We start from the raw sequence: 25583 nt of genomic DNA on the forward strand, positions 1-25583 counted from the left end.
TGAAAGAGAAAATCACCCCTATCCCCGAAGGGAGCGCTTTCTTCATTCTTAGCAAGACCAACCCGTAAATATCCCCTTTCTAGTTGCACGGCTGCCCCGTCTCCCCCAGGACCCTACAGGTTGCTGGAGGGTGGCTGGGGATGGGGTGAGGGAAGATGGTTCTCAGCCCCTTTCTGTGCCTGAGCGTCAGGGCCCCCAAGCCCCCTCGGACCCCTGTCCTGCTCCAGCCTTGCCTTTGCCCTCTGTGCATCTCTTCCTAGCCTTCCTGTGCCTGGACCAGGGGCTTAGGGGTGTGACCAGGTCCTGGGAGAAGTGCTGTTCCAGATTCTCCTCCCCACCAACCCCTGCACTGGGGCAGCAGTGGTGCGATACTGTGGCTTGGTCAGAGCCCACAGCTCTGGTGTGCCGTGAGTCGTCACTTGTGAAGTGTTTTCCATCCAAAGGACCCTTTCTTCACGAGGGGGCCTCTGTTAAGATGCTGTGGGGGATGAGGATTTTGACCAACTTCTGCAGAGTATCTTCACCCAGAAATCCAGTTTAGTTGATTACTTTTCCCTATTGAGTTTGATGGTGATAAAGTAATAATCGCTCAGTGATATTGTATAGATGGTAGCTGTTCAGTTCAGCTCCCTGATATCCTGCTTAAAATGCATTTCTCTTGTTGAAATGATCAGGTGCTCACCAGGAACATGATAATTACTCACAAGTACTGTAAGAGGAAGATGTGTATTTACTAGCTGGTTTCTAGGTTTCAAATGATCCGGGAAGGAGTGAAGCGCCAGGGGGAATCGATGGCTCCCGGAAAGGTTTCTAGAATTGCAGAAGCAGTTCTGGGCTGTCGGCAAAGAACTCCATAAATTCACAGGCTCCAGGGAGACATAGGTGGGAAGCAAGGGGGGCCGCAGTCTTACAGACTCGAAGACTGGGTGGTAGTCTTCATCACCGTTGACAGTTTGGGTATCTCTTTTAAAAAGTTATTCAGCTGACTCACTGACATCTACAGCTCATTATGTCTGCCTATATTGGAGGAATGGATTGATTTCCCCCCAAAGCTTTGAGCACTCCTGCCCTCACAGCACTGGAAGGCCTTCCCTAGCTGCTGATGTCTTGCAGGCCCTCCAGGGACCACATCCCAGCATTAAGCAGCCCCAAAAGGGAAGATTTGAAGCAAGGGGTCACCTTCATATAAAATGGGCTCCAGTTTTTAAAGTGAAAAAAACGTTTCAAAGGAAAACCTACATGTATTCTATAGACAAAAATAATCTTTAAATTCTAAAGTCAAACATTGAGGCTAAGGGAAGTCAGGCACTAACTAACTAGCCCATGGGACATCAGGGGCGTCAGGAAAGGCTCTGATGGCCTGTGGAGCCATTGTGAGAGCCAGGGCTGGGGGCGCTGAGCACACGCGGTAGCATCCTTCTAAGATTCTTGCATGATGGTGTAACTTTCACTTGACCTTCTCAGAAGTACTTGTTGTGGGTCGACTCCCCCTCCTCCCTGCAAAAATAGCACTTATGACAGAATCTCCACATAACGGGAGATTGCACCAAGCCTCACTTACCGTGGCCATGTTTTGATGCAGCCCAACTGCTGGGATTGCTTCCATTCTTTCTGAGCTGTTGGCGTGAGCTCTGACCTTGGTCTCTGTTCCAAGGCAGGGAAAGGGAGCAGCTGGGCTTCATGTTATGGTGGGGATATGTCACCCTCAGACCTGGATTGGAAATCTGCCCCTGGTCCCTACTATCTGGGTCACCTTTTTTTTTGGCCACACTGCTCGGCTTGTGGGATTTTAGTTCCCTGACCAGGGATCACACCTGGGCCCTCGGCAGTGAGAGCATAGAGTCCTAACCACTGGACCGCCGGGGAATTCCCATAGCTGGGTCGCCTTAAGAATGTTCTTTCACAGGCTGAAGCCTCAGTCTCTTCACCTTTAGAAGGACAGTGTCCACACTTTTAAGGACTCAGTGAGTGGTCTCTGCGGTGTGTCCATACAGAACACTTGGGGTCTGCCATCCTGGGGTTTCCAGGGGCTGATGGTCCGGTGGGTCCGTTTGCTGGGTCGGGGCTTGGGCGGCACAGGGACAGCTGTCCTCCACCTGGTTCGTCAACGCGGAGTGGCCCTAGTGTGCTGAGGGCCCTTCTGGGGCTGCGTCCATGCGGCGGCTTTCCCCGCAGGATCCGCGTGGGCTGCCACAAGCTCATCAACCACCACATCTTCACCAACCTTATCCTCGTCTTCATCATGCTGAGCAGCGCTGCCCTCGCCGCCGAGGACCCCATCCGCAGCCACTCCTTCCGGAACACTGTAAGCCCCCAGCGAGGACGGCAGGGCGGGGCTCCCCGGGTCGGTGCTGAGCTCTTGGGCAGAGGCCGCGTCCGTGCAGGGCCTGCAGGGGCCATGAGGGCAAAAGCTCAAGTGGGCCTCTTGTTCACCTGCAGGCATTTTGTTTCAGGTTTGTCAGTGCCAGAGAGGTTTTGTTTTATGGGCACAAACCTTTCTTGAATCAAATATTTTACACCTCGTTTCAAATATTCTGCGATAACTGAGTATTTTCAGGGGCTCCGCTCCTCTACCTCTCGGTTCCTCGCTGCCAACATTTTGGTCCCTCTTTCCCCCTCCCTGCTCCAATTCACATGCACACCTATTTTGAGATTCCCGCCTGGTGGCAGCATCCAGCAGGAGAGAAAGTAAAATTGAAAGCAGGTGTGTCACATGCCCGGGAGCTCTTATGTAGGGTTGGCAGGAAGACTTAAACGCGCAAAGCTACTTGGTTCTGTTACTGACAAGAAACACAAGTTAGGGAGACGACAGATGTGGACCTGAAGGGTTCAGTGGAGAAGAACTAAGTTTTGGTTAGTTTGGGGCAGGAGGTGGCTTTACAAAGAAAACAAGCAGCGGGTTTAGTCTTGTATTTGTAATCAGTTTCGTAATTTAGGGCATCGATGTTTCAGTTTCGTAATTTAGGGCATCCCCAGCATCGATGTTGGGCAGAGACTGGTACCTAAATCACTTCCTGCCTGAGAAATTCAGTCTCAGCAGGTCAGCTGTCAGCACTGAGAACAGTCCAGAGGCAAGACAGCTTCAGAGGACGGTAGCCTGTTGACTGCCCGGCCTCAATACCGTAGCGTAGTTTCAGATGATCGCCCAGAAAGCTGCCCGGGGAAGGAGGCCCGCAAGTGTGCGAGGCCGTCAGGGGTCACTGCCTTGCCTGGTTGGTACCTCTTTCGGTACAAGAGATTTTTAGAGATTTGTGGATTTAGACGAATCACCAGATCAGTGTCCCACGATTTCAGTTGTGACAACCAAGCCCTGTGCTGTCTTTTCATTTCCAGTGCTCTTGGTTTGAAGCCTGGCAAACCCAATCTATCAGATTGCTGAAACTCGAGCACCCTGATACAAAGATTAAGGGATCTTCCCCTCAAAGCATGCGTGGGTGATGTAAAGATGAAGGCCCTGAGCCTGTCCCAATCTGTACTCAGAGGTTAGGGCTTTTGTTAAGATTCTCGAGGCTGTCTAAACACTCAGATGCAACAAGGCCCTCAGTGTCACTGGTTCCATCCTAAAGATGAGACACAAGGGGGAAAAGCTGTTTGGGAAAAAAATACCATTATGTGATGGACTAGGTCAGAAGCTAGTCCTAGAACACAGATTGACAAAGAGTTAATTTACACGCGGGCCTCACGTTCTAAGTTTTTATTGTAATTACTTCCCCATGGGTTCATTTCCCTGCAACTTTTCGCAAGAATGTTATTGTTCGTTTTTAATAGATGTACATATGTATGTGTGTCTTGCTTTTAAAATACCACAGTGTTTTTATTTGACTGTAGTCAGGACACTTAACATGAGATTTTCCTTGACAAAATTTTAAGGATACAAGACAGTATCCTTAACCCTGGGCACCATGTTGGATGGCAGATCTCTGGAACTCACTCACCTTGTAGGACAGGAACTTTACGCATGTCTACCTCCCGCAGCCCCTGACAACTGCCATTCTGCTGTCTCTCTGTGAGCTTCACTACTTTAGATATGTCATATAACTAATATCATGCAGTGCTTTTTTAAAAAAAACCTTAGCTGATTCATTAGTGAAAAAGAGAAAGGAGGCAGAGTGAGGAAAGAACACCCTGCCTCCAAGGGCTCTGACCCCGGGTACCAGGCTGAGTTGTTGGCTCGTCGGCAGCTGTGTCATTCTTGGCTACCCACGTGCTTTCAGCAGGCACAGCCCTGCTGCGACCTCGGAGGGGCTGAGGAGGAGGGGCAGGGTTCCCTGTGGGCAGCCTTGGTAGTGTACTGGGAAAGACCTTTCACTGCCTGGCCGGAAACACAGATACACAGAAGGGTTCCAGTAAAATTTATAAATCCCCAAATGGAAACAGTTTGGGAAATGAATAATACCGTCTGAAGAGAGAGAACTTCAGCGAGGAGGGCTGCCTTTGAAACAGAGGTCCTCGCCTTAGTGGAACAGTAGTAAGGACTCCCCTGGGGTGGGTCCCACACGGACACAGCAGGACCCGCGGCTCTGGACTGACACATCGGAGGCCTGGCTTCCCGCTCAGCGATGCAGAGACTGGCCTGAGCAGCTGCCCGTTTTCAGCATCCACCTCTGTGAAATGAATGGAGTTGGCCTGGGTAGGCTTCACGGGTTATCTTCCAGGGCCACTCTCTTCAGTTCCCGCGAACCACAGAGCCCAGTTGTCATTGCAGGTAAGCAGCCCAGACGGCCTCTCCCAGTGGCAGAGTCTCGGCTGCTGTGTTCGTGGCTGAGGAGTCTCTGTGGGCAGCCTTAGACAGCCCCACTGCTGCCCACCTGCCTGCCCTTCGGCCCCCATGGCTCTGAGGAGAAGCAGGGACCCCTGAAGGGGTTAGCAGGACTCCACTGCTTGGAAAGGAGACGGTATTCTCAGGAATGCTGATAAAGTGGCCTGGACCATCATTCAGAGGCCAAGTTAGTCCGTTCTTTGAATGGGCCCAGCAAGGAAAACACCTGCCTTGAGAGAGAGAGCAGCGTTAGACGCAGAGCAGCCGGCAGGAGGAAGATGATAAGTGAAGCTCTTCCTTGCAGGTTTCTCCAGCCCGGCACATCGGTGGGGGCAGGACGTTTGCTCCCTGATTGAATGGGCTGGAATTGGAGGGGACACGTGGCCCCATTTGGTGCCACTAATACCTTTGTTTCCATTTTCCCTCCAATCCAAAGTTCAGCTGAATGACAGCATATTTCATTCTACCAAAAAGGCAGTTAAAAATCTAAAATGTGTGTGAGGCTAATTTATCTGGTGCCACAAGTTACTTACCAGCATAGTGCTTTCATAAGTGAGCCTCTGTCTGCCCAGAACACGAGGCTGGGCCGGGGGGCGGGGGACGGTCACCCGGAGTGCTTACAGGAGGTAAGTATCCCCAGAGTTCTTGGTTGGACCAAGGTGGGGCCCTTTGAGCATGTCTGCACTTTCCTCCAGGGTGGCAGGCATATCCCGGGAGAGCGGGTCTCTGACCGCTTGTGGGCGTGTAGCTGCTGGGGTTTGTCCAGATGCCTTTTTCTCATCTCCACGTGTTGTGCCTTGCAGATACTGGGTTACTTTGACTATGCTTTCACAGCCATCTTTACTGTTGAAATCCTGTTGAAGGTAATGGCTTTTTCATTGATCCTCGCATACTCTAAAGCAGCGGTAGCAATAACGGTGGCAATTCTCTGTTTACCTTCCAGATGCTAGGTTATGCAGATTATGTCTTCACTGGTACTTTTGCATTTGAGATCGTTTTGAAGGTAACAGGTGCCACAGGAGTGTGTTTCAGGGGCCTGCTCCTGTGTGTGACACACGGCCAAGACGCGTGACGTGCTTTTGGCTATTTTCAGTTTTTGTCCTCTGTGATCAAGCTCCGCTTTTCTCTTTTTTTTTAACCAAAGGATTTTTTTCCTGTAACCATTCAACTTGTTTTTGCTGTTTCTTTTTAACCTTTGAATGCATGTAGGAGCTCCTTTGGCTTCCTAATAGTGATTGGGAATTATATTTTGCTCCTTTTTTAATGTCCTCTGAAACGTGTCAACCGATAACAGATACAATACTATGTGTGAACTCTCTTCCACCCTTCTTGACATCAAAGTCGGAGGAAAAGCATTTCTCCTGCGAAGGGAATGTCTCTCTTCTCATTTCTTTGACTGCATTATGTTTTCAGTGCTCCCTAAAAGAGTAACACACTATTTTCTTGCAACAGGATTTGCAAGATAATGTGGGTCTCTTTGTGTTAAGATATATCTGTTTTAATGGATGGGCTTACATTTACACAAACGGAAAGAGCACCCTCTGGACAGGGGGCCCGGAATGTACTGCCCATGCATGAGTTGCCAGTCGCCATTGCTGCATGTGGTTTGTGCACTGGTTGTGAAGCCACCCTGGGGAGAGCTCGTTCCTATGTACTCAGAGGTCTGGAGACCCACAGCGGAGAGCCCAGAACGCCAGACTTGCTGAGGGGCATGCGTCCTCGCAGTGCTGGGACAACGTGGCCTGGGACAACTGTCAGGGCAGTCATCTCCTAGTGGAGAGAAAAGCTGGGAAATGAGGGCTTGGAACCACAGTTTCTTTAAACCATGTTGGGGATTTTGTGTGTGCATCTCAGGACCAAAAAAAAGAAAAAAATATGTATTTTAAATGTACCGTGGAACTTGGGCTCTTTACAAAATCTTCTGTACAATGAAACCTCAGTTAACATTCCAGGCAATAGGGTATTTAGTTATGTTCTCTCTCTCCTTTTTTTTTTTTTTTTTTTTTGGTTAATGAAAATACTAGCACAAAACCAACCAACCAACCTCTGTTTAAACCCTTGTTAAAAATCTTCTAGACATTTGAGTTCGTTTTCCTGCCTTTAAGCCAGTAAATTTGGTTGACGGTTGTCCCAAGTGAGATGCTGCCTGGGTCAGTGAGCAGAGTCTGCCTCCGTCTCCACGGTGATGGGCATTGGAGCAGAAGGCCCAGGGCGTGGGGTGCACGTACGCTCACCTGGCCTCTGCTTCTCCTCAAACTGAACAGGAAAATGTTATCTTTAGCCTGTTAGCCTGGTTAATTGAGGTTTTACTTGCCACATTTTTAAGTTGTTCAGTACATTTAGTTCCTCTTGGGCTTCAGGGCAAAGAGATACCAGGTTTATTTAAAAGAAAAAACCCCACAATTATTGCTTTTCAATTTTAATAGATTTGCCTCAGTGACTTAAATCTTCCAAATCAATTCTCATTTTGAAAGTATCTCATAGAGTGGAAAATGAGCTAAAACAAGGATTCAGAAAATGCAGAATCTCTGAGAAGCAGCTGACGTCGAAAGAGTGGTTCCTGGTGGCCTGGGGAGGATTTGGAAGGCTGTTTGGATACGGGGTTAAACCATCTGAAGTGGCCTTTTTTTTGTAGGTTAAAGAGGGTTAATTATTGGCAGTTCAACATGGGCCAGTATAATTAGCTCCCAGCTCTGCCTCTCCTCTCCTGTACTCATCTGAAACCTCTCCCATCTGTTTTTCTAAAGAGGCAGTAACTCCATGTATTTATTTTGCAGTTTTTATTCTGGAGCACTTCCTCACTAAGCTCCTTATTCAGGAAGCTCAGTGGGGAACCTGCGGTGTGGGCTCCGGGTACTCAGGGCCGTGACTTAGCAGGTGATGGCGTCTGAGCCACACCTGGCACACGCTAGAGTAGCTGGGCTTGGAGGAGCCTTTAAAATGGGTGTATCAGTAAGGGCCGTTAGGAGCAATACGGGGCCTGGGAAAACAATGCACGTTTCTATATCAACGGAGCGTGTGAGCCCGGGGCTCGGGCACTTCTAGCCCCACTTGGGAAGTCTGGGTTGGAGCAATGTGGGCTCTGCTGGGGTCTCAGAAGGGCCGGAACTGGCGTTTTGTGGGGAAGCCAGGTTGTCTGGGCAGTGATTACATCCTGACAAACCTGGTCAAGTGGACTCTCTGCTGAGACAGAGCCTTTGGACGTGCCAACGATGTATTCATAATTGAAATGTGTTTTCACTGTGATAATGTCCAGTGAAATAATTGCTCTCCTCTTTTAAAATGTATAGGAAATCAGCTGCCCCTTTTCCATTTCTGAACAAAGCATTCAGTTGCTCTGCCCTGTTGGTTTACATTTCTGGCTTCCTAATGCACACTCGTTCGTAAAGTCACACGTTGCTCAAGCTTTTGTAAAGAGCCCAGGTTTCTTTTCCTTTGCAGAGAGAAAAGAAAAACAAAACTCTAAATCCCTCATGATTCTGCTTATAGATGACGACTTTCGGAGCTTTCCTCCACAAAGGGGCTTTCTGCAGGAACTACTTCAACTTACTGGATATGCTGGTCGTTGGGGTGTCTCTGGTGTCATTTGGGATCCAGTAAGTATTCTGGGGCGTGTGTGAACGTGTGTGTACAGGACTGTTGGGCAGGAAGGTCTATGTGAGGAATCTTAACATAATCCATAAAGCCTAGGCATCGTTTTAATTATGGCGTTGGGTTATCTGGGAAAGCTTAATTTGTGCCCATGCCAGAAAGCATTGGGACAGCTCATCCTTTCTTGTGTTTCTGTTTCTCTTTTTATGCCCTCTGCTGGGTTGTGCTCATTATTCTCTGTGATACTTTTTTCAAAAGAGGATGAAAGAAGTCTAGACTAGGAGGGAGGGCAGCTGGACTCCAGTCTGGGTTCTCCAGGGGCTGGTCCAGGGCCCGGGGCCGGTGGGGGCTCCTCTCCCAGGATCTCAGTTCCCCATCTATACAGGAGGGGTTGGACGAGGTGACCTCTCAGGCCTTTCCAGCTTGGATATTGAAGGCGTCCCTTACTCTCCAGGATAAATCAGCTGCTATGACTCTTTTCTTTTGGCATCTAAAATTTTGTTTGTTTGGTTTTGGTTTTGTTTTTGTTTTTGCGGTACGCGGGCCTCTCACTGTTGTGGCCTCTCCCGTTGCGGAGCACAGGCTCTGGACGCGCAGGCTCAGCGGCCATGGCTCACGGGCCCAGCCGCTCCGCGGCATGTGGGATCCTCCCGGACCAGGGCACGAACCCGTGTCCCCTGCATCGGCAGGCAGACTCTCAACCACTGCGCCACCAGGGAAGCCCGGCATCTAAAATTTTTAGCTAGAAGGGGTCAAAGCTGCAAGTCAGAGCCCCAGGACCTTTCCATGGCATTGAGGGATTTCTGGTGGGGAACAGCCCCAGCTGTACACTGCCTGCCTGCCGTACCTGGGGGTTTGGGACAGAGGCTCCAGTGGGAGCGTCCAGGGGTGGCCTTGCTTTCCTGCTGACTTTGAAGCACCTCTACTCAGGTGCTGACCATCAGTGCCCCTCGTATGAGAGCACATGTGTGCACATGGCCTCCGAACTAAAGGGAAATGAGAGGCTCTATCCCCTTCAGAAGGGGGAGGACCCCTGCCTGAAACTGCCCTGTGTTAAAATCCTCTTCCTCACCTCCCAGCAGTACCCAGGGAGAGGGAGCCATGTAGTCACAACTCGGAAAGGCGTTCTCACGAGTATCTTTGCAACGCCTGTAAGCTCGCAGCTGTGCCTGCGCCCTCCAGCTGCCGCCCCCCCCATATGCTAACCCCAATACCCACTCGGGACTCACCTGATATCACCTCTATGGGGCCTTCCCAGACTCCCCAAGGTGTGTTCCCCTGGCTGCCTTCTCTCTGTTGTCACACCTGCATGCTGGCTTGCGGTTGCCCATCTCTCCCACCCAACAGCGGACTCCCTGAAGGCTAGAGAAGCCCAGCACCAGGGCGCTGCAGCAGGCTCCAAACTTAGCAAACCCACCAAACCAACGCAACTCAGCCAAGTACTGCCTAGCATTTGCATCAGGGGGAAAGAATAAAGCAAACTCCTAAATTGTGTCTCTGCTGCATTAGTTGTGTGCCCGTCAGGGTCTCTGAGAGTGCGGGGGGCCATGGAGCGTGGGCCGGGAGGAGGAGACCCACCCTTGTGTGTGGTTCATGGGGAGAGATTAGCTCTGCTCCACGTGGCCCCACCATAGTTGTACTAAAGTGAAATCATCTCACAGCGTTTTACCACCGTGATACACTCTGCTTGCTTGCTTTCCTCTGCTCTTTCCCTTAGATCCAGTGCCATCTCAGTCGTGAAGATCCTGAGAGTCTTAAGGGTTCTGAGACCGCTCAGGGCAATCAACAGAGCAAAAGGACTTAAGGTTTGGATTCCTGTCCAGGCGGGGCTGGCTTCAGTTGGGGTTAGCTGTCATCACTGATTTTTCTGGGCCGGGACTGGGTTGAGGCCTGATGGATTTTCCAGTGAGCTTTGCCTTTGAAAAGAACATTTCGAACCAATGAAGCTGCCTCTGCTAAGTGCTGGTAGTGTTTTTCAAGTTATTATTTTCGTCACAGACTTAGAGAATGATCTTATGGTTACCAGGGGGGGAAGGGTAGGGGGAGGGATAGATTGGGAGTTTGGGATTGACATGTACACACTGCTACATTTAAAATAAAAGGGCTTTCCATGAAAAAACGTTATTATTTTTTAAATTTTTTGTTCAGTTAAGATGTTTTTCTTTATTTGATGACTGTTCACACTTCATTGCTTTTTTCATTATTAATAGTGTTCCTCTGGGTTTCTTTTAGTCTTTAAATCTATTCTTGTGCGGTTTGTACAAAAGGCCAGAGGGTTTACATTTTCCTAAGTCGTCTTATGGGGTACAGGACCCTGTGTGCCAGGCAGTGCTGTACCCCATGGCATTTCTTCTGACTGAGCTCACTGCTTTGGAGGAAGCCAAGGAGGAACCTGCTTACAGGGCGTTCCTCCCAGGGGGCCATAATGCACTGGGGGTAACTCCATAGATAACCACCTGAAAAACGAAGCGTAAGGGACTGTCACGTAGGAAAATAATATAAAATTGCATATAATCATAGAAAATCTTGGCTGGTATTAGTTCACCCCGTGGCTGAAATGACACAGGGAACTAACACGCCCCTGTCCCCTCCCCACCCCCTCTCCCTAGCACGTGGTCCAGTGCGTCTTTGTGGCCATCCGGACAATTGGCAACATCATGATCGTCACCACCCTCCTCCAGTTCATGTTTGCTTGCATCGGGGTGCAGCTCTTCAAGGTACAGGGAAGGGCCTTCAAGCATGGAGCCCAGCCCGTCGTCTTCAGGCGGAGCCCACATTTGACTGTCTGTCTGTTTTGTATCCAGGGAAAGTTTTATCGATGCACAGATGAAGCCAAAAGTAACCCCGAAGAATGCAGGTGAGTGTCCTGAACGTGGGAGTGGGGAGTTTGGAAGAACAGATAAAAAGCGTCAAGAATCCGCTCGTGCTAGCATTTCAGAAGTTTTTGTTGTGGAGGACAAGAGGCCTGAGAGCTCAGCCCATGGCTGGAGACGTGGAAGGGTTTTGTTTTGAGGTGAAATTCACATAACGTAAAATCAACCGTTTCAAACTGTACAGTTCAGTGACATTTCATACAATCACATTGTGGAGGGAGCACCACTTCTGTCTAGTTCCAAAGCTTTTCATCACCCTTAAGGCATGGACAGATGACTTCTGATGTTTGGTATAGAATCAGTAGACTGGGGGAGAGAGTGGGCACTAAAACCTAAAATAACAATTATGAAATGCTCCCCAAAAGCTCCCCCTACAGCCACGTATCCAATTATTTCCTCAAACCAGAACTTGAAGCTTAACTTCCTGGAGTTCAGGATCTGGCCACCCTCTTCTGACAGGTCCCAGGATGCTTCTTTCTCCTTGCTCCCATCATCCACATCTTGGCCATATGTTCGTGCACAGTAGTGGGCAGAGGAGAGAGCAGGTGGCATATACTCATTCCTCTTATCCCAATGCATCCAAAAGACTGTGAAGGTAGACACGGAGGCCATTGCCTGAAGTTCTGAGACCTTAGAAGCATAGACGTCCCTGTCCTTTTGAGATGTCACCAGGCAAGGCTGGCCTGCTTGCACTGTGTTCATTGAGGGTTTCTTTTCAGCAGAAGGTGCAGTCAGAGAGCACCAAAGGCCATGTGACTGTGGCAGTGCACCTCAGGGGCCCCGTTCATGCTCTGGGGTGGGGGGGCGCCCATGGAGTTGACAGTACAGCAGCCGCGTGAAGACGCTTTCCCTTCCCTCGCTAAGTTGGCCTTCTCATCTGTGAAACAGAGGCATTCTAGGAGAAATACTGTGTACCAGCGATTATAGAATTGTTTTGGAAAGAAAACTGGGAATATTGTTAGTATGAGAGAAGGAGTTTGATTAAAACTAAAATGTAGAGAAGGAATTTGATTAAAACTAAAATGTAGAGAAGGAATTTGATTAAAACTAAAATGTAGAGAAGGAATTTGATTAAAACTAAAATGTAGATTAGAGGATGCCTGGGCTTGTTTCCCAGAGCCTGTGGAATTCTGCATGCCCAAAACTTTCGGTTCTTCATTGCACACTTTGAGGCCATCGTATGAGGGATGGTTCTTGTTCGGTAGTTTTCGTTTGTGATCAGGCTGGGTGTCTGCCTGGTCACTCTGGAGGATACTCATTTAGTCGTTGCTGCACGGTTATTCGAACCGTTGAGCAGGCTAAACGCAGGGCATGATACGGAGAAGCACAGGCTGTGCCACGCTCAGGACGGTGGCCTGGCCGGGGAGGGATCGGGCAGCGTGACAGATTCCACATCCTGCCAGGGTGACCGCCCACTTCCTCTCCTCTCTAGGGGGCTCTTCATCCTCTACAAGGACGGGGATGTCGATAACCCTGTGGTCCGTGAGAGGATCTGGCAAAACAGCGACTTCAACTTTGACAACGTCCTCTCAGCTATGATGGCTCTGTTCACGGTCTCCACGTTCGAGGGCTGGCCCGCGTGAGTACCAAGATCGCGTGTCTCCCGGGGACGCTCCTGCTGCTTCGCGGGCACTCTGGGCTGAGCCGTGTCTCCTGGAGAGCGGGTCCTGCTGCTCTTCTCCAGTTTTGTAGGCCTTTTCTATGACTTTTTAACTTTGGACCACTTATCACTCGCTTCCTGGCCCACAGGGCTCCTCTGTCTGATGAGGCAAAGGATTAACCCCTGTGGGCAGCCAGGACTCTCGGATTTGGGAAGCTGGGGTCTCGGAAGGGGGGTATCTCTCAGCGGGCTCCTGGGGGGCATTGCTGGATGTGGATGGGGAGTCCCCAGAGCCATTTTTCAGGCCAGCTCCTGTGTCACCTCATCAGTAAAGCTGCCACGACACTGTTCCTAAAGAGGCCCTTGAGAGTGTCCCAGACCGTTCATTCATGTGTTCATTCACTCCTAGTAACGTACTAGTACGTGCCATCACGCCGCGTCTCTCACTGCCGCGCTCGCTGGCTCATTCATAAAGTGTGCTCCTGATACCAGCTCCGTGCAACATGCTGTACTACGCCCTGTGGAAGAAACAGAGCTGTCTAGATGCGGTTTCCCCTCTCAAAGCCCACGTTTAGTCAGTGTCGTCAGCCAGGCCAAGCAGGAGGGTCCTGGTGTGTCAGAGACATGCAGCACAGGGTCCTGAGGGATGGCTAGGATTTTGATGGGTGAGGTGAGAAAAGTGGAAAGAAGGAAGAAGGTAGAATACAAAAGGAGAGCTCTTGTCCCTTTGTTGTGCTCTGCTCTCTGATGGCCCCCCAGCTCCTGCCACCAGAACATATATATGTTGATAGAGTTCTCAATGTCAAGTTCTCATGCCCAGAGGAGGGTGGACAGGCTGGCAGGACTCTCTGGATGTGTGGGGTGTCTGCGAAGTAGAAGGACAGTGGGGTGGGGCTTGTTCATTGGTGGATCGGTCCTGCGAGAAGAGGAGCATAGAGTGAGAGCCTGCACTCCACAGAGGCACTAGCTGTGGTCTCAGGTTTTAAACCCTGCGCTTTAGTAAACCTGGATGGCAGCTGCCACCAGGGATGGCAGGGAAATGAACAGACTTGGGGCTTGGGGCTCAGGCGAGGTGGGCTCAACTCCTGCTCTGTCCCCAGGACTGTGACCTTGGCACTTAGATCCCTCTCTGAGCTTCCGTAAGACAGGGACGACCGTATGTCCACCTTTCCAGATGGATGTGAAAGCACCTAGCACAGTGCACGCCTCGGGTGGGTGCCTGGAAGGGCTGAATCTGCATCAGAACGAGCGTACATTGAATTGGAGGCCGTTGCAGTAATTGCCCCTCTTTCTGCTCAGAGTTCTGCCTGGCACATTTCATTTTAGTGCTTGTTTCAGTTTGGGGAACCTCTCGTAGTTCTTTGGAAATGCCCTGGCCGCTCGCTCGTTGTCTTGCGTTTACAGCTTTCAGTTCCGCCAGTGTCTTCCATGTGACGTCCTTCCTGTCTTCTGTCTGTGACTAGAAAGGAGCATTATTGGATATTTGTAGAATCTTTTCCAGTCTTCAGAGCAATCAGTCAACAAATATATCTCAGGTGTTCCCTCCGCCAGGTGCCGGGCTGATCGGCCTAATGCCCCAGAGGCTTCCTGAGGGACCTCCACGTGTCCCGGGGCCTTGGGGTGGGCTCCCAGCGAGGGGTCCGACCGTCCGTGCCCGCAGAGGTGGTCAGAAGCTAGCGGGGCTGGGCTGCTGGCTGAGCGGCGCTGGTGCTCACTGGATCCTCTGCTCTCCAGGTTGCTGTACAAGGCCATCGACTCGAACGGAGAGAACGTCGGCCCCATCTACAACTACCGCGTGGAGATCTCCATCTTCTTCATCATCTACATCATCATCGTAGCGTTCTTCATGATGAACATCTTTGTGGGCTTCGTCATCGTCACATTTCAGGAGCAGGGGGAGAAAGAGTATAAGAACTGTGAGCTGGACAAAAATCAGGTTAGAGTCACGCACTGTTCGGGCTTCTGTCCCTTGAGCCAAAGAGGACCGATTTCTCTTTTGACAGCTTCCCGCGTGTAGAGAAGGGTGCCCACCTGCTCTCTCTCCCTGGGGCTTGGGCCCTGCTCAGCACACTCTCAGCCACTGTGAGTCATCAGTGGGGAGCGTTAGTTTCCCAGATGCAGATTAGGCTGTAATTTTGAAATTTACCCGCAGACATTTGAGTGAGAAGTCAGGATACCTAGGCCACCTTCTGTGGTCATGACCCACCAGTGACAGCTCAGAGTCACGTAGGATGGTGTGGCCTGGGGCCAGGAAGCACCCAGTGACGCTCGCACAGCCCCTCCCAAGGGATAGCCTTTTATCTCCTCAACCTCGGGACCATTGACATTTGAGGCTGGATAATTCTTCGTTACGCTTGCGGTGCATGGTTGAGAAGCCTCCCTGGCCTCTCCCCACTAGATTCCAGTAGCACCTTCTGCCCCCCACCCTCATTCCCGCTCCAGAAATATCTCCAGACATTGTCAAATGTGCCCTGGTTGAGAACCATTGACTTAGGAGGAAGTACCCTATCACACCACCGGGAAAGTCGCTAACTTTAAACTTGGGACTAAGGTTACACTGGCATCACTCTCTTGATCTAGCACCTTGTTTTAACCAGTCTGTTAGGCTCAGGGGCCTTTGGCTTTGATCGTGTGATGATGCGAGGGGGCCAGGAGACCTGTCTGGTCCTGTTCTGCCTGCACCTGCTCTGTGACGGTGGGTGCGCCTCCACCTCCTGTCTGGGCTGTCTCCCTAAATTGAGGGCATTAAGGAGTCACTTTTAAAGGTCTTTTTCAGCTGTAAAAATAGTCTGTGAGCTCGAGATTCTGTTCTGGGAGTTTCCCCCAGGCCCTCTATCAGTAGCCATCTCTGTTTGATGATTACATAGAGAGCAAGAATCACTGCCAGCCTGGGCTTCCTGGCGGGAAGTCGCCGTGCATGGTGAGGCCGTCTGTCTCGGGCTGCAGCATCTCCACTGGGGGAAACACGAGGACAGCTTGGTCTATAGGAAGACATTGCTGTGAGTTGTCAGGGCGTCCCTGCAGATTTTATCAGTGACGGTCTGAGGGAGGCCTGGCCCAGCTCTTCACCCCTCCCGACCCCCGCCAAGGAAGAAGAGTGTCAGGGCGAGACCCAGGCGGAACCAGAGCTGAAACTAGGTCACCACGAGGTCCAGGATAGGCTCCAGTCAGGGGTGCCAAGAGTCAGCATGTGAAGTCACAGCGGGGCCAGGTCCTGGACAGAGAGAGCCTGTGGTTGGTCTGGGCCTAGGAGCAAGTAGGGTATGATGCTGAAAAGGCTTTCGGGGCTGGAGGCTCTCTGGGCTTGCTGCAAAGGGTGGACCGGTCTCGGCCCCAGCATCAGTGGGCAGGGCAGTGCTCCAGCCATCATCACGGACCATGTCCTGGGGGTTCTAAGATGAACACGACAAGCTCCTGAGCCTCTACAGCTCTCAGACAGACACACAGCTCACTCACCATTAGACACTTAGGCTTACCATGCTCGTTCTGGCTTCTGGTGGGCGTCTTGTATGGGTCCATCCTGGAGCAGCCATGGGACCTCCAATCTCAGGGAGTCAGCCCAGCCCCTCTGGTTCTTGAGGATTTCCTTGCCTCTCGTTACTTGGCTTCCTTCCCTGGGCAGGAGAACTACAGTTGTACTCCACCAGCATCAAGAAAGGGCAGGGATAAGACATGGGTCAAGGCTTTGCACCTCTGCTTAATGCATCGCCGGACCTCAGTCTTTTAATAAGCGAAATGGAAGCAAACTGGGTGCTCTGCTTACCCTCAAAGGCTGCTGTGAGGACCACATGAGGTGATGGAGCTGGGGGCCCTTTGTCAGTGATGCTGAGTGGTACCTGTGCGGGTTGCGCTGGCTGTTCCCCCTCGTTCTCGCTCCCTCCCGGTAGGCGTGCGCCAGCTTTTCAGGGCAGACGAGAACTGCGTCCTTCTTCCATAGACGTGCTCAGGATCCCCGTTGCTCTTTTCTGCCATTGCAGCGTCAGTGTGTTGAATACGCCTTGAAAGCACGTCCCTTGCGAAGATACATCCCCAAAAACCCCTACCAGTACAAGTTCTGGTACGTGGTGAACTCCTCGCCTTTCGAGTACATGATGTTTGTCCTCATCATGCTCAACACACTCTGCTTGGCCATGCAGGTAAAAATGGAGACAGCCGCGTGGATCCCGTCCGGGCCTTCGGTGCAGCCCCGTGCCCCAAATCCTGAGGGTGGAATGCCGCCCCTCACAGGAGGAAGGGTTTGATTATCTGACGAGTCTGGGCTGTAGTTTGGCCAGACTCGCATTCTGGCTAACAGTTGCCACGGCAGGAGTTTACAGTCACTCTTCTGCGTGAGAGACTGTACAGCGTGACCATAAGTGCCATTCCTCGGGAGCCCTAGCGTGGCTTGCAGGCCTGTGAACCTTTACTGTGGGCTTCTGTGGCCAGGGAGTGGTTGTGGACTAAAGCTCTGTCTGTGTGGAAATGAACAGGCGGGGTCTTCAATCCTGACTTGACTCCTTAGCAGCCGGGTGACCCGGGGCAAGTTATTTAAATCCCCCGAGCCTGGCTTTGTCGATTGGTAAAGTGGGAAACGAAGTTTATGCTGGGTAATTTGTGTCCGGCACTTTGCTCTGGGCCTGCCCCAGAGTGTCATTCCTGTCCTCAAGTCACTCTCAGCGTGGCAGTGGGGAGTCTTCTGGTCCGTGGAGTACTGAGTTTGACCTGCCTGACAGCGACTCTTGGCTCACTGGGGGCGAGGAAGGCAGCTCACTTCAACTGGCCACATTGGATTACAGAGCGGTATTGACAGTGAGCGTTTCCAGCCCTTGCGCTGTCTAGTGGATGTTGCACTAGGACAAGAGTGGCCAAGGTCTAGATCCAGTTTCCCACTGGCTCTAAGAACTTGAGCAAACCAAACCAACTCCCGGTGCTGTCTGGGAGATGAGTGTAAAGACAGCCAAGGGTACGTTTTCTGGCCCTTTCCTTAAATTTACGAATTCCTTATGAATGAGGACCCTCTGCTGATGTAGGGAAAAGCACGAAGGCAAGATGATAACAGTGCCTTTGATTGAATGTAGGCCTAAATGGCGTATAATGTATCCTAACCGAGTCCTACTTTTGTCCATAGACCTGTGGGTGTGTTCTGCATTCTGCCTGGGTCAAGGCCCTGAGTAGAAACCCTGCTGGGAGAAAGGGTGGATTCCCTTTGTTCCGAGCAGAGGAAGTGGATGTCTTTCCCCTTCATCGTTTGGTCACCCTCATCTTGTCAGGGCCCCCTGCGCTTTGTGGGGGGCCAACCATGTGCCCTCGCAGGGTCAGTGGAATCACTGGGAGAGGGGGCTGGACCGGGGAGGTTGCCTCGCTGCCCGTGTGGCAGGCGGACGGACGCCTGCAGGGGGTGGTGGGCTGGGGAGCCTCCTTTTGCGAGTCCGGAGTGGACCCCCGAGAACCGTGCCTCTGCTTCCATCCACAGCACTACGAGCAGTCCAAGATGTTTAATGACGCCATGGACATCCTGAACATGGTGTTCACCGGGGTGTTCACCGTCGAGATGGTTTTGAAAGTCATTGCATTTAAACCTAAGGTGAGTTGCTGAACCCACTGTCAAAGGCTGTAGCTGAATCACTCCAAAGAGTCACCCACTTCCCGTTAGTCTCGTGTTCTTGGATTATGCTGAATTGTTCTGGCCGTTAACTAGGTTATCACCCGAGAACGTTAAAATCTGATGAGGGCATCTGTGTACACATGAGAAAATAAATCTGCGAAAACAAGACCTCGCAAAAACAATTCTGAGAAAAAGAAGAAGAGAGAATTAGGAATTTGCAGAATGGAGATTGTTTTGAAACCTGATTTTCTGTTTCTAGAAGAGCGTGTGTCAGACTGTCTCAAGGAAACTCGCCTCCTTACTTGAGCATTGGAGACATTGTTTTCGCATAACCCATCAGGAGTAATTCGGCCCTGATTTTACTGCTACATTGCCAGCATAAAGACTTTGGTTTTCTTTGTTCTTGGTCCACAGCATCTTTTTCACCTTTTATGGAAAATCCTACCAGCTGCAGACCTCTCACAGCCATACCATCTTTCGTTTGTTTAATTTAGGAAAATTTCACTTGACTTTAAGACAAAACAAGACACGAGCATTTTAAACTGTGTTGGACTGCTCTGCGTGTTATGTCTCCTTTAGGACAGACTGAGTCCGGTCCACAGTTGTCAACGTCTGTAGCGTAAGAGACAGATAGTATAGTGTCGAAGAGCACGCACCATTCTGGGACCAGACTGGACTCAAATCCCCAAGCAAGCTGTCGATACTTCACTGCTCTGTGCCTCCATTTCCTCACCCATGGAATGAGGGCTCTAGTAGTCCTACTTCCTAGGGCAGTTTGGAGGAGTAAGAATCACTCTGTGTGTCACGCTTACAAGAGCGCTCGGCACGTAGCCCCACGCTGTAGACGTGTCAGGACTGTTACGAGGACAACCACCATCCCCATCATCAAGTGGTGATGTTTCCTCGTCCTAAAACCCTAGACAGAGGAGCAGATCCTGGCCGAGCTGTGACACATTTGACCCTCAGTTTCTTTTCTAGCAAAGGCTCCACCCACCAGAGTTAGAGAATGAGTTCAGTGACCCCAGTGTCTGTTCATCAGGGTGTAAGGTATCTGACAACACTAATTTAAGTAAGACTCGGATTATGAAATGATGGGTTCACATACTCCATCCGTAAGTGGAATTCTAATTTAGAACTGTTCCTATCTTTAATTTGAATTAATTCCTATGCAATCTTTATCAGCTCTTTGTGGACAAAAAAGAAAGGACGCTTGTAAGTGATCGATCGGGGTGATTGCAGTGGGGTCAAACCTGGCATTTTTGCATGGCCAGATGCTAATTACTGTGACTTGTCCATATCTCCACACATGCACCTTCTTCCCTGCCCCCACCAAACTCTTCTGAATATCCTTTGAGATTTTTGGTTTGCTTCCCTTTCCCCTTTCCGTCCTTGATCAACATTTGTCTGGACTGATGGAAAGGTTGCAGAGTAAGAACTCCAAAAGCACTTGATCAAGGCGACATGGCACGTATCTATGCAACATTTCCTAGATCCCCTCGCCATGTCTTGCCCTGCCTGGTGATTAAGCTCTGAGAAGGCACATTTCCCCCGGCATGTGTGTGAGTCCGTGTGTGTCTGCGTGTGCACTGTCAGCGGCTGTGTCCGGTGAACCACTGTTACCAAACCTGAGAGGAGAGTTCAGTGGTGTGTGAACAGGCTGGTGAGGCCGAGGGGAAATGAGTAGCTAACTTATAGTCAGTACTGGTCGATCAGAGGTTTTAAATGAGCGATTTCCGCTAGAAATTGTGCCGCTTCGTAGTTTTCCTCCACAAGGTATTTTCACAGCAGAAGACAACCTCAGATGACAAGTGAGAGAAAGTTTAAAACAGCAATAGCAGCGCCTCTACGCTTGAGGGGCACCGTCACTGCATTTGCGAAGCAGATGGATTTGGTGTTGTGACGGTGTGTCTGGAGGAGCCGGAGAGAGTCATTTCACCAAGAAGCAAAGCTCTTCTTAAAACGCTTCCTGACTCTCCTATCTCCTCTCTGGTGTTAGCAAAGCAAGGCCAGGCGAGTAGTCATCCACAAAGAAGTCAGTGAGGCCCTCCTACCCGTCAGAGGGGCAGTGGGGCTGAGGAGGCGTGTTGCAAAGGTGGCAGAAGGAAGCCTCTCTGTGAGGAGATGGCCAGAGGGACAGAGGGCTGGGAACCTGGCCCATAAACTTCATCTAAGAAGGTCTGTGTCTCTCCTGGGGAGCTCTGTCGCAGGGTCCTCTGGGGCTGTGTTCTCCACAGTGAGGGGCGCATGTTCCGGGAGAATCTGTCAGCATCTGTCAGGAGAGACAGGGTTGCAGCTGTTTTGTAATAGAAATGCAGAGGGTGATGTTACAATCCTTCCTGGGAGGTGAGAAGGCATCATAGGAGGCAGGGTTCAAACGCGTGGAGGAACCTGACTCCTTTTATACTCAAGGGCCTGACTGGTAAAGGGGGCCTCCTGAGTGAGAGCACTTTCAGAGGGATGTGGTCCGAGCTGGGAGCTTCCCTGGTGGGGAGGTGGGATCACTCCAGGAGAAAAGTTGTTTTGAGTGTGGGTTAGGCAAGCATGGAAGGTGGTGAGACGCCAAGGAGACAGGGAATGAGGGCCGAGCAAACAGGCTGCGCAGTGGGTTGTGTCGGCTCCCCAGGGAAGACCCACCCATGGGGCATTGAGCTCGTGCACTTGGAGCGGCGGAGCCGCCCTGGGGTTTTGAAAGGTGGGCCATGATGTAGATAAGAACCAAGTCCTTCCCCTCCAGTGCTCCCAAGGGGCAGCCGCTGGACTTCTCAAGTGAATTCTCTTGCTGCAAGGAGGGAGGTTGAAGAGGAAGGGCTTTGTCCAAAGTCCTGGCTCCTGTAGGTGTAAGGAGCACTTCTGATTTGCCTGAGGTTCCTTCTTTGCGCTTCCGGAAGCCGCCCATCTGGTGCTTTGTCCAGCGCCTGCTCAAGTCCGTGACCCGCCTCCGTGTGGGCTTTTCCTCAGGGAGCCGCGCTTTGTTCCCAGGGCTCAGACCTCGAAGCGCTTTGGTCTTGGTTCTACCCTTGACCCTTGACCAACACGCGGGCTAATCTGAGTGTTGCTTAGAGCCGCCGCTCCCTCTCCGAGGTTCCTCTGCACCCACTGATTCATCCAACCACAGACCACGTAGGGCTGTGGTATTTACTCTTGAAAAGCATCCGTGTGTATGTGGACACGCACAGTTCAAAGCCACATGGTTCAGGCGTCAACTGTGCCTTGAAAATGTCGAATTTACCTGCCTAGCCACTTGAGCTTGGAAAACGTTGAGAGTTACTGGGTTTGGGGAAAGAAGAAAGTGCTTTCGTGCTGTCCTCGTGCTTCTGTGCAGAGCGGATGTGTCGTGGACACTGGGTCACCCATATGCCTCCCAGGACAGCACTCCCTCCCCAGCGTCCCTGGCAGGAATAAGGCTGCTCTATCAGCCCCAGCAATTTTCCTGGAGCACATTCTGTACCTCCTGGGAAGGAACCGTGACACTATCTTTTCAGTTCTTCAGTGATCACATATATATATATATATATATATATATATATATATATATACACATATATCATAAATGTATCTCAGTGATTTATTTTAATGCCAAATAACGCTTGAGGGGAAATATTAACTCTCCTTAACTAGAACTTGATGTCAGACTCCTTCATGGGCTCAGCCTGTCCTTTCAAGGCCGGGGTATCCCGGAGCTCCCTCCTGGTCCCCTTCTCCCCTGGTGAGACGCGTGCACGCCCTGGGCCTCGGTGGCCAGCTCGTCTCACCCCAGCCTCCGCGGCCCTCCTTCCTCTTGCATTCCTTGACCGCTGAACCATCTCCTGCCTCTGGCCTCTGCGCCCCCCTTCATCTTCCACACACTCCCTTTGTAAACTGAAAGCTGGCCGTGCCACCTGTTGTATGAAAAGAAAAGGTAATTTCATAGTCGAATATTCAAAGTTCTGCACCAAACACTAGCGCACTTACATCTCTGCCTCATTTCCGGCCGCGCGCTCCCAGCCGTTCCTCCTCTGCACCCCATCCCCACTGTGACCATGCGGGACCTTTCCGTGGCCCGTGCTTCTGTGTCTGGAAGCTCTTTTTCCACCTTGTTACCTTTTAAGGCCTGTCTGGAATGTGGGCTCCTCCGTCACAGTGTCCCCCAGCCCAGCCAGGGCCGGCGCTCCCCTTCCCACGTGCTCCTGGTAGATGCTCACTGTGCACTGTCAACATCAGTACCCTCCGTGTCTCCCTCTCCGTTAGCTGATGAGCAGCTGCTCAAGGTTGGGTGGTGTTTGTCTCACGCGATGCCTGCTACATGCTGGTTACTCCATGGGAAGTGGTGGAAGGAAGAAAGGAATGGATGGATGAACCTGTGGGTGCAGCCTCTTGTCATCAGGCCCTACCGGCTTTTCTATCACAGGAGACGTGGGCAGAGCAGAGTGGCCAAAAGTGAACGTATTTTTCTTTAAGCCTCCACTTGACCTTTGGAAAGGCTTATGCTGGTTAGAAGGCTGTCAGTTACAGTTTCCACCCAGAGTTGGCACTGTGGGTCATCCCTTGGGTCAGATGCTTCCCAGACAGTCCCTGGCAGAAACTGGTAAGTGATCCGGCTGCCTCAGTAAACCCCAAGAGGCCAGGCAGCGAAAGGATCCCAGACTTGGGCTGCTTCTCTTGTTTGCATTGCATAGACCTCGCTGCCCACCATGTGCCAAGCCCATGCTCTATCCTGGCTGGGGGTCCAGCTCTCCTTCCAGGAGCCTATAGTCTAGCCGGAGATTATGTTAATGGACAATCAAGATAGAGTTCTTAGAAACCAGGGAGCTTCCTGGCCCTAAGCCCACGTTAGTCTGGGTTATGATTTTAAATTCCCGGAGTCAGAAGTGTTTCCGAGTAATAAATGTTATTGCGTGTGGCTGACTTGCTTGATCCTTTCAAATGGGCGAGGCTGTTCCAAAAGTAATACGGGCCAACTGTGGCCAGACTGGTGGGGACTGCTGGCTCCACCTGAGGGGCCCTGGCCTCCACATTCGGTTGTAGGAGACCCTCTTGTGACTGGCCAAGAGGAGAGAGCATGCAGGTGGGCGCCGTGCTAGAAGCCGTAACCTTCTGGTTACCCAGCGGCTGCGGTGGCTTTGATGGGAAAGGGGTGGGGCTGAGTCATACTCACTTGACAGTGACTTTATTACCTAGGAGGCTACTAAACAGGGAAACAGGATGTGGGAAGAAGGCGGGGGGGCTGGCATTTTCTGCCTCCCTGGGACCCCTAGCAAGCCATCCGGCCAGAGCCTGTGATTCCAGCCACCTGCAGCCACTCAAGCCTCCTGTCGCCTAGATGAGGGTGTCAGTCCAGGAACCCTCTAGAATTTGGGCACAACTCTGTGAGTGCAGTGGACCCTCCAGAGAGGGTGTTGAGGAGATTACCAAAGAGTTCCAGGACCCCAAACATCAAGCCCCTATCGTGTTGATTTGAAGTGACTTTATACACCGCAGGGGGCCAGGATGGGCCGGTTGGAGAATAGCTTGCAGGCCGGTAGGACTGATCTACAGGTGAATACTGATCGTTCTGGAGAGACAGAGACACAGAGACACACAGAGACAGAGAAGCTATTCAGGAATGAAGTCTCAAGTAGGCAAGAGGGGCATGCAGTGCCCTGAATGGTGGTGGGCATGGCCTCTGGTAAAGGATGGACTGTAGCAAGAGGGGGGCAGGGCCCGTGGTGTGGGACAGGACAGGAGGGACAGTGGGTCTTCACTGCTCTCTGTGCCCTAGAGCCCCAGTTGTTACTGCTGACCACGCGTTTCTAAGGCATCAGTTCCTCTCTAGAGGAGAGGGAAAGGCTCACCATTGTCTCTGCAGTTCTGAGTTGCTGTTAAATCCATGAGGAAGAGGACAGGCTCTGCACCTCAGAGCGCGCTCTGTGGCCAGGCCGCCAGTCAGCCCACTGTGTGTTACCACTCGCAGTGATGCAGATAATTTAAGAGCCAATGCTGTGTTCTCACAACCCGGGTACGACGGCGGCACTCAGCGCACCACGTGGTCCAGCTGACTTTGGTTTGGCGTTGTCCTCGGGGAGGGAAGCAGAATGTGCCTTTACGTCCTGGTGCAGGCTCTGGGTCTCCTCTCTGACCAGCACAGCCGGCTTCCTGAGGGGCACCAGTCGTGTCCTCACCGTGGCCTGCCTCTCCTGTTTTGCCAGCCAAGAGTCCCACATCTTGAGAAGAGAAGCTGTAAGGAGTGAGACGTTGTCTTTGTTAAGCAGACGCTCCCATTAGACATTTATCACAGATCATCAGAGCTGGTGCAGGCGAGCTTTTGTTTACTTGTTAGAGGGCCAACAGAGGGGTCTGGGAGGGTGGCAGTCAGTCCGTGAGGGTAAGTAACTATGAGAGGTGCTGGGATTGTGGGAGAGGAGGAGAGAGGAGATGGTGGGGGGTGGGGGGGGGGCGGGGGCAGGCTCAGAAGTCGTGGCAGTTGGTTGGGAAAATCTTACATTATTTAAGATGAAATTTTTTTAAAATCTCAAACCCTAAGTCAGCGTTACAGGTCCCCCATAAATGCACCTGGGGTGATGAACAGTGATTAGAACAAACATCCCTCCTCCGGCTGTTGGAACAGCCAGCGTGTCCACATTCTCCATAGTGTCGTAAAAGGCTGGGGCTCTGCAGTGGCTTCCTCTGGGCCTGCACTTGATCAATTCATGGGATCTGACACTTCAAAGCACCTTCTGTTCTGGTGTTCTTGATCCAGCACTAAGTGTACCCCGTTGTAAGCACACTGGGCCCCTTTTTATATGATTCAGACCTGAATTTTTATTTCCACAATGCATCCTGGCTTGTTGAAAAGATGCAGTTGATTTGCAGACAGTCGTTGACCTTGCAACCAGAAGCCTCCGTGCACTGTCCTCCCCACCACCCCCTCCGACTGAGGGCTTCCTGGGGGGTATCAGGAGACAGCAGGCAGTAATTTGGCACCTACTGTGCTGAGCCCAGAAGAGGATGCAAAATGCATGCCATGTATGTACAGATTTGTAAGTCACGGTCGTAGGGATGTTGTACCTTCAACAAGAGACAAGGACCTGAAATAACAAGAATAGGGCAGAGCTGAATGACCAGGAGGGTGCAAGTTGGTGGAAGGAGGAGGCCTTGCCACGTGTCAAGCACTATGTGGACTCACGGCTCCGGGCTGGGTGGTGGGATTAGTGGAGGAGG

At 51.4% G+C, this 25583-nt stretch overlaps 1 protein-coding gene across 1 annotated transcript in view; it reads left to right on the forward strand.

Annotated features, from left to right (window-relative positions):
- The window catches only part of CACNA1D (calcium voltage-gated channel subunit alpha1 D), a 292715-nt gene that overhangs the window by 216812 nt on the left and 50320 nt on the right, over positions 1-25583 (forward strand). The window contains exons 10-20 of the mRNA XM_073787812.1: positions 7-64; positions 2176-2305; positions 5563-5622; positions 8249-8355; positions 10068-10155; positions 10960-11067; positions 11155-11207; positions 12656-12802; positions 14558-14759; positions 16801-16959; positions 18276-18386. Coding sequence (XP_073643913.1) covers positions 7-64; positions 2176-2305; positions 5563-5622; positions 8249-8355; positions 10068-10155; positions 10960-11067; positions 11155-11207; positions 12656-12802; positions 14558-14759; positions 16801-16959; positions 18276-18386 — 1223 coding nt within the window. The remainder of the gene's footprint in view (positions 1-6; positions 65-2175; positions 2306-5562; positions 5623-8248; positions 8356-10067; positions 10156-10959; positions 11068-11154; positions 11208-12655; positions 12803-14557; positions 14760-16800; positions 16960-18275; positions 18387-25583) is intronic.

This window comes from Tursiops truncatus, chromosome 10, assembly GCF_011762595.2.
Source record: "Tursiops truncatus isolate mTurTru1 chromosome 10, mTurTru1.mat.Y, whole genome shotgun sequence".
Lineage (NCBI taxonomy): Eukaryota > Metazoa > Chordata > Mammalia > Artiodactyla > Delphinidae > Tursiops > Tursiops truncatus.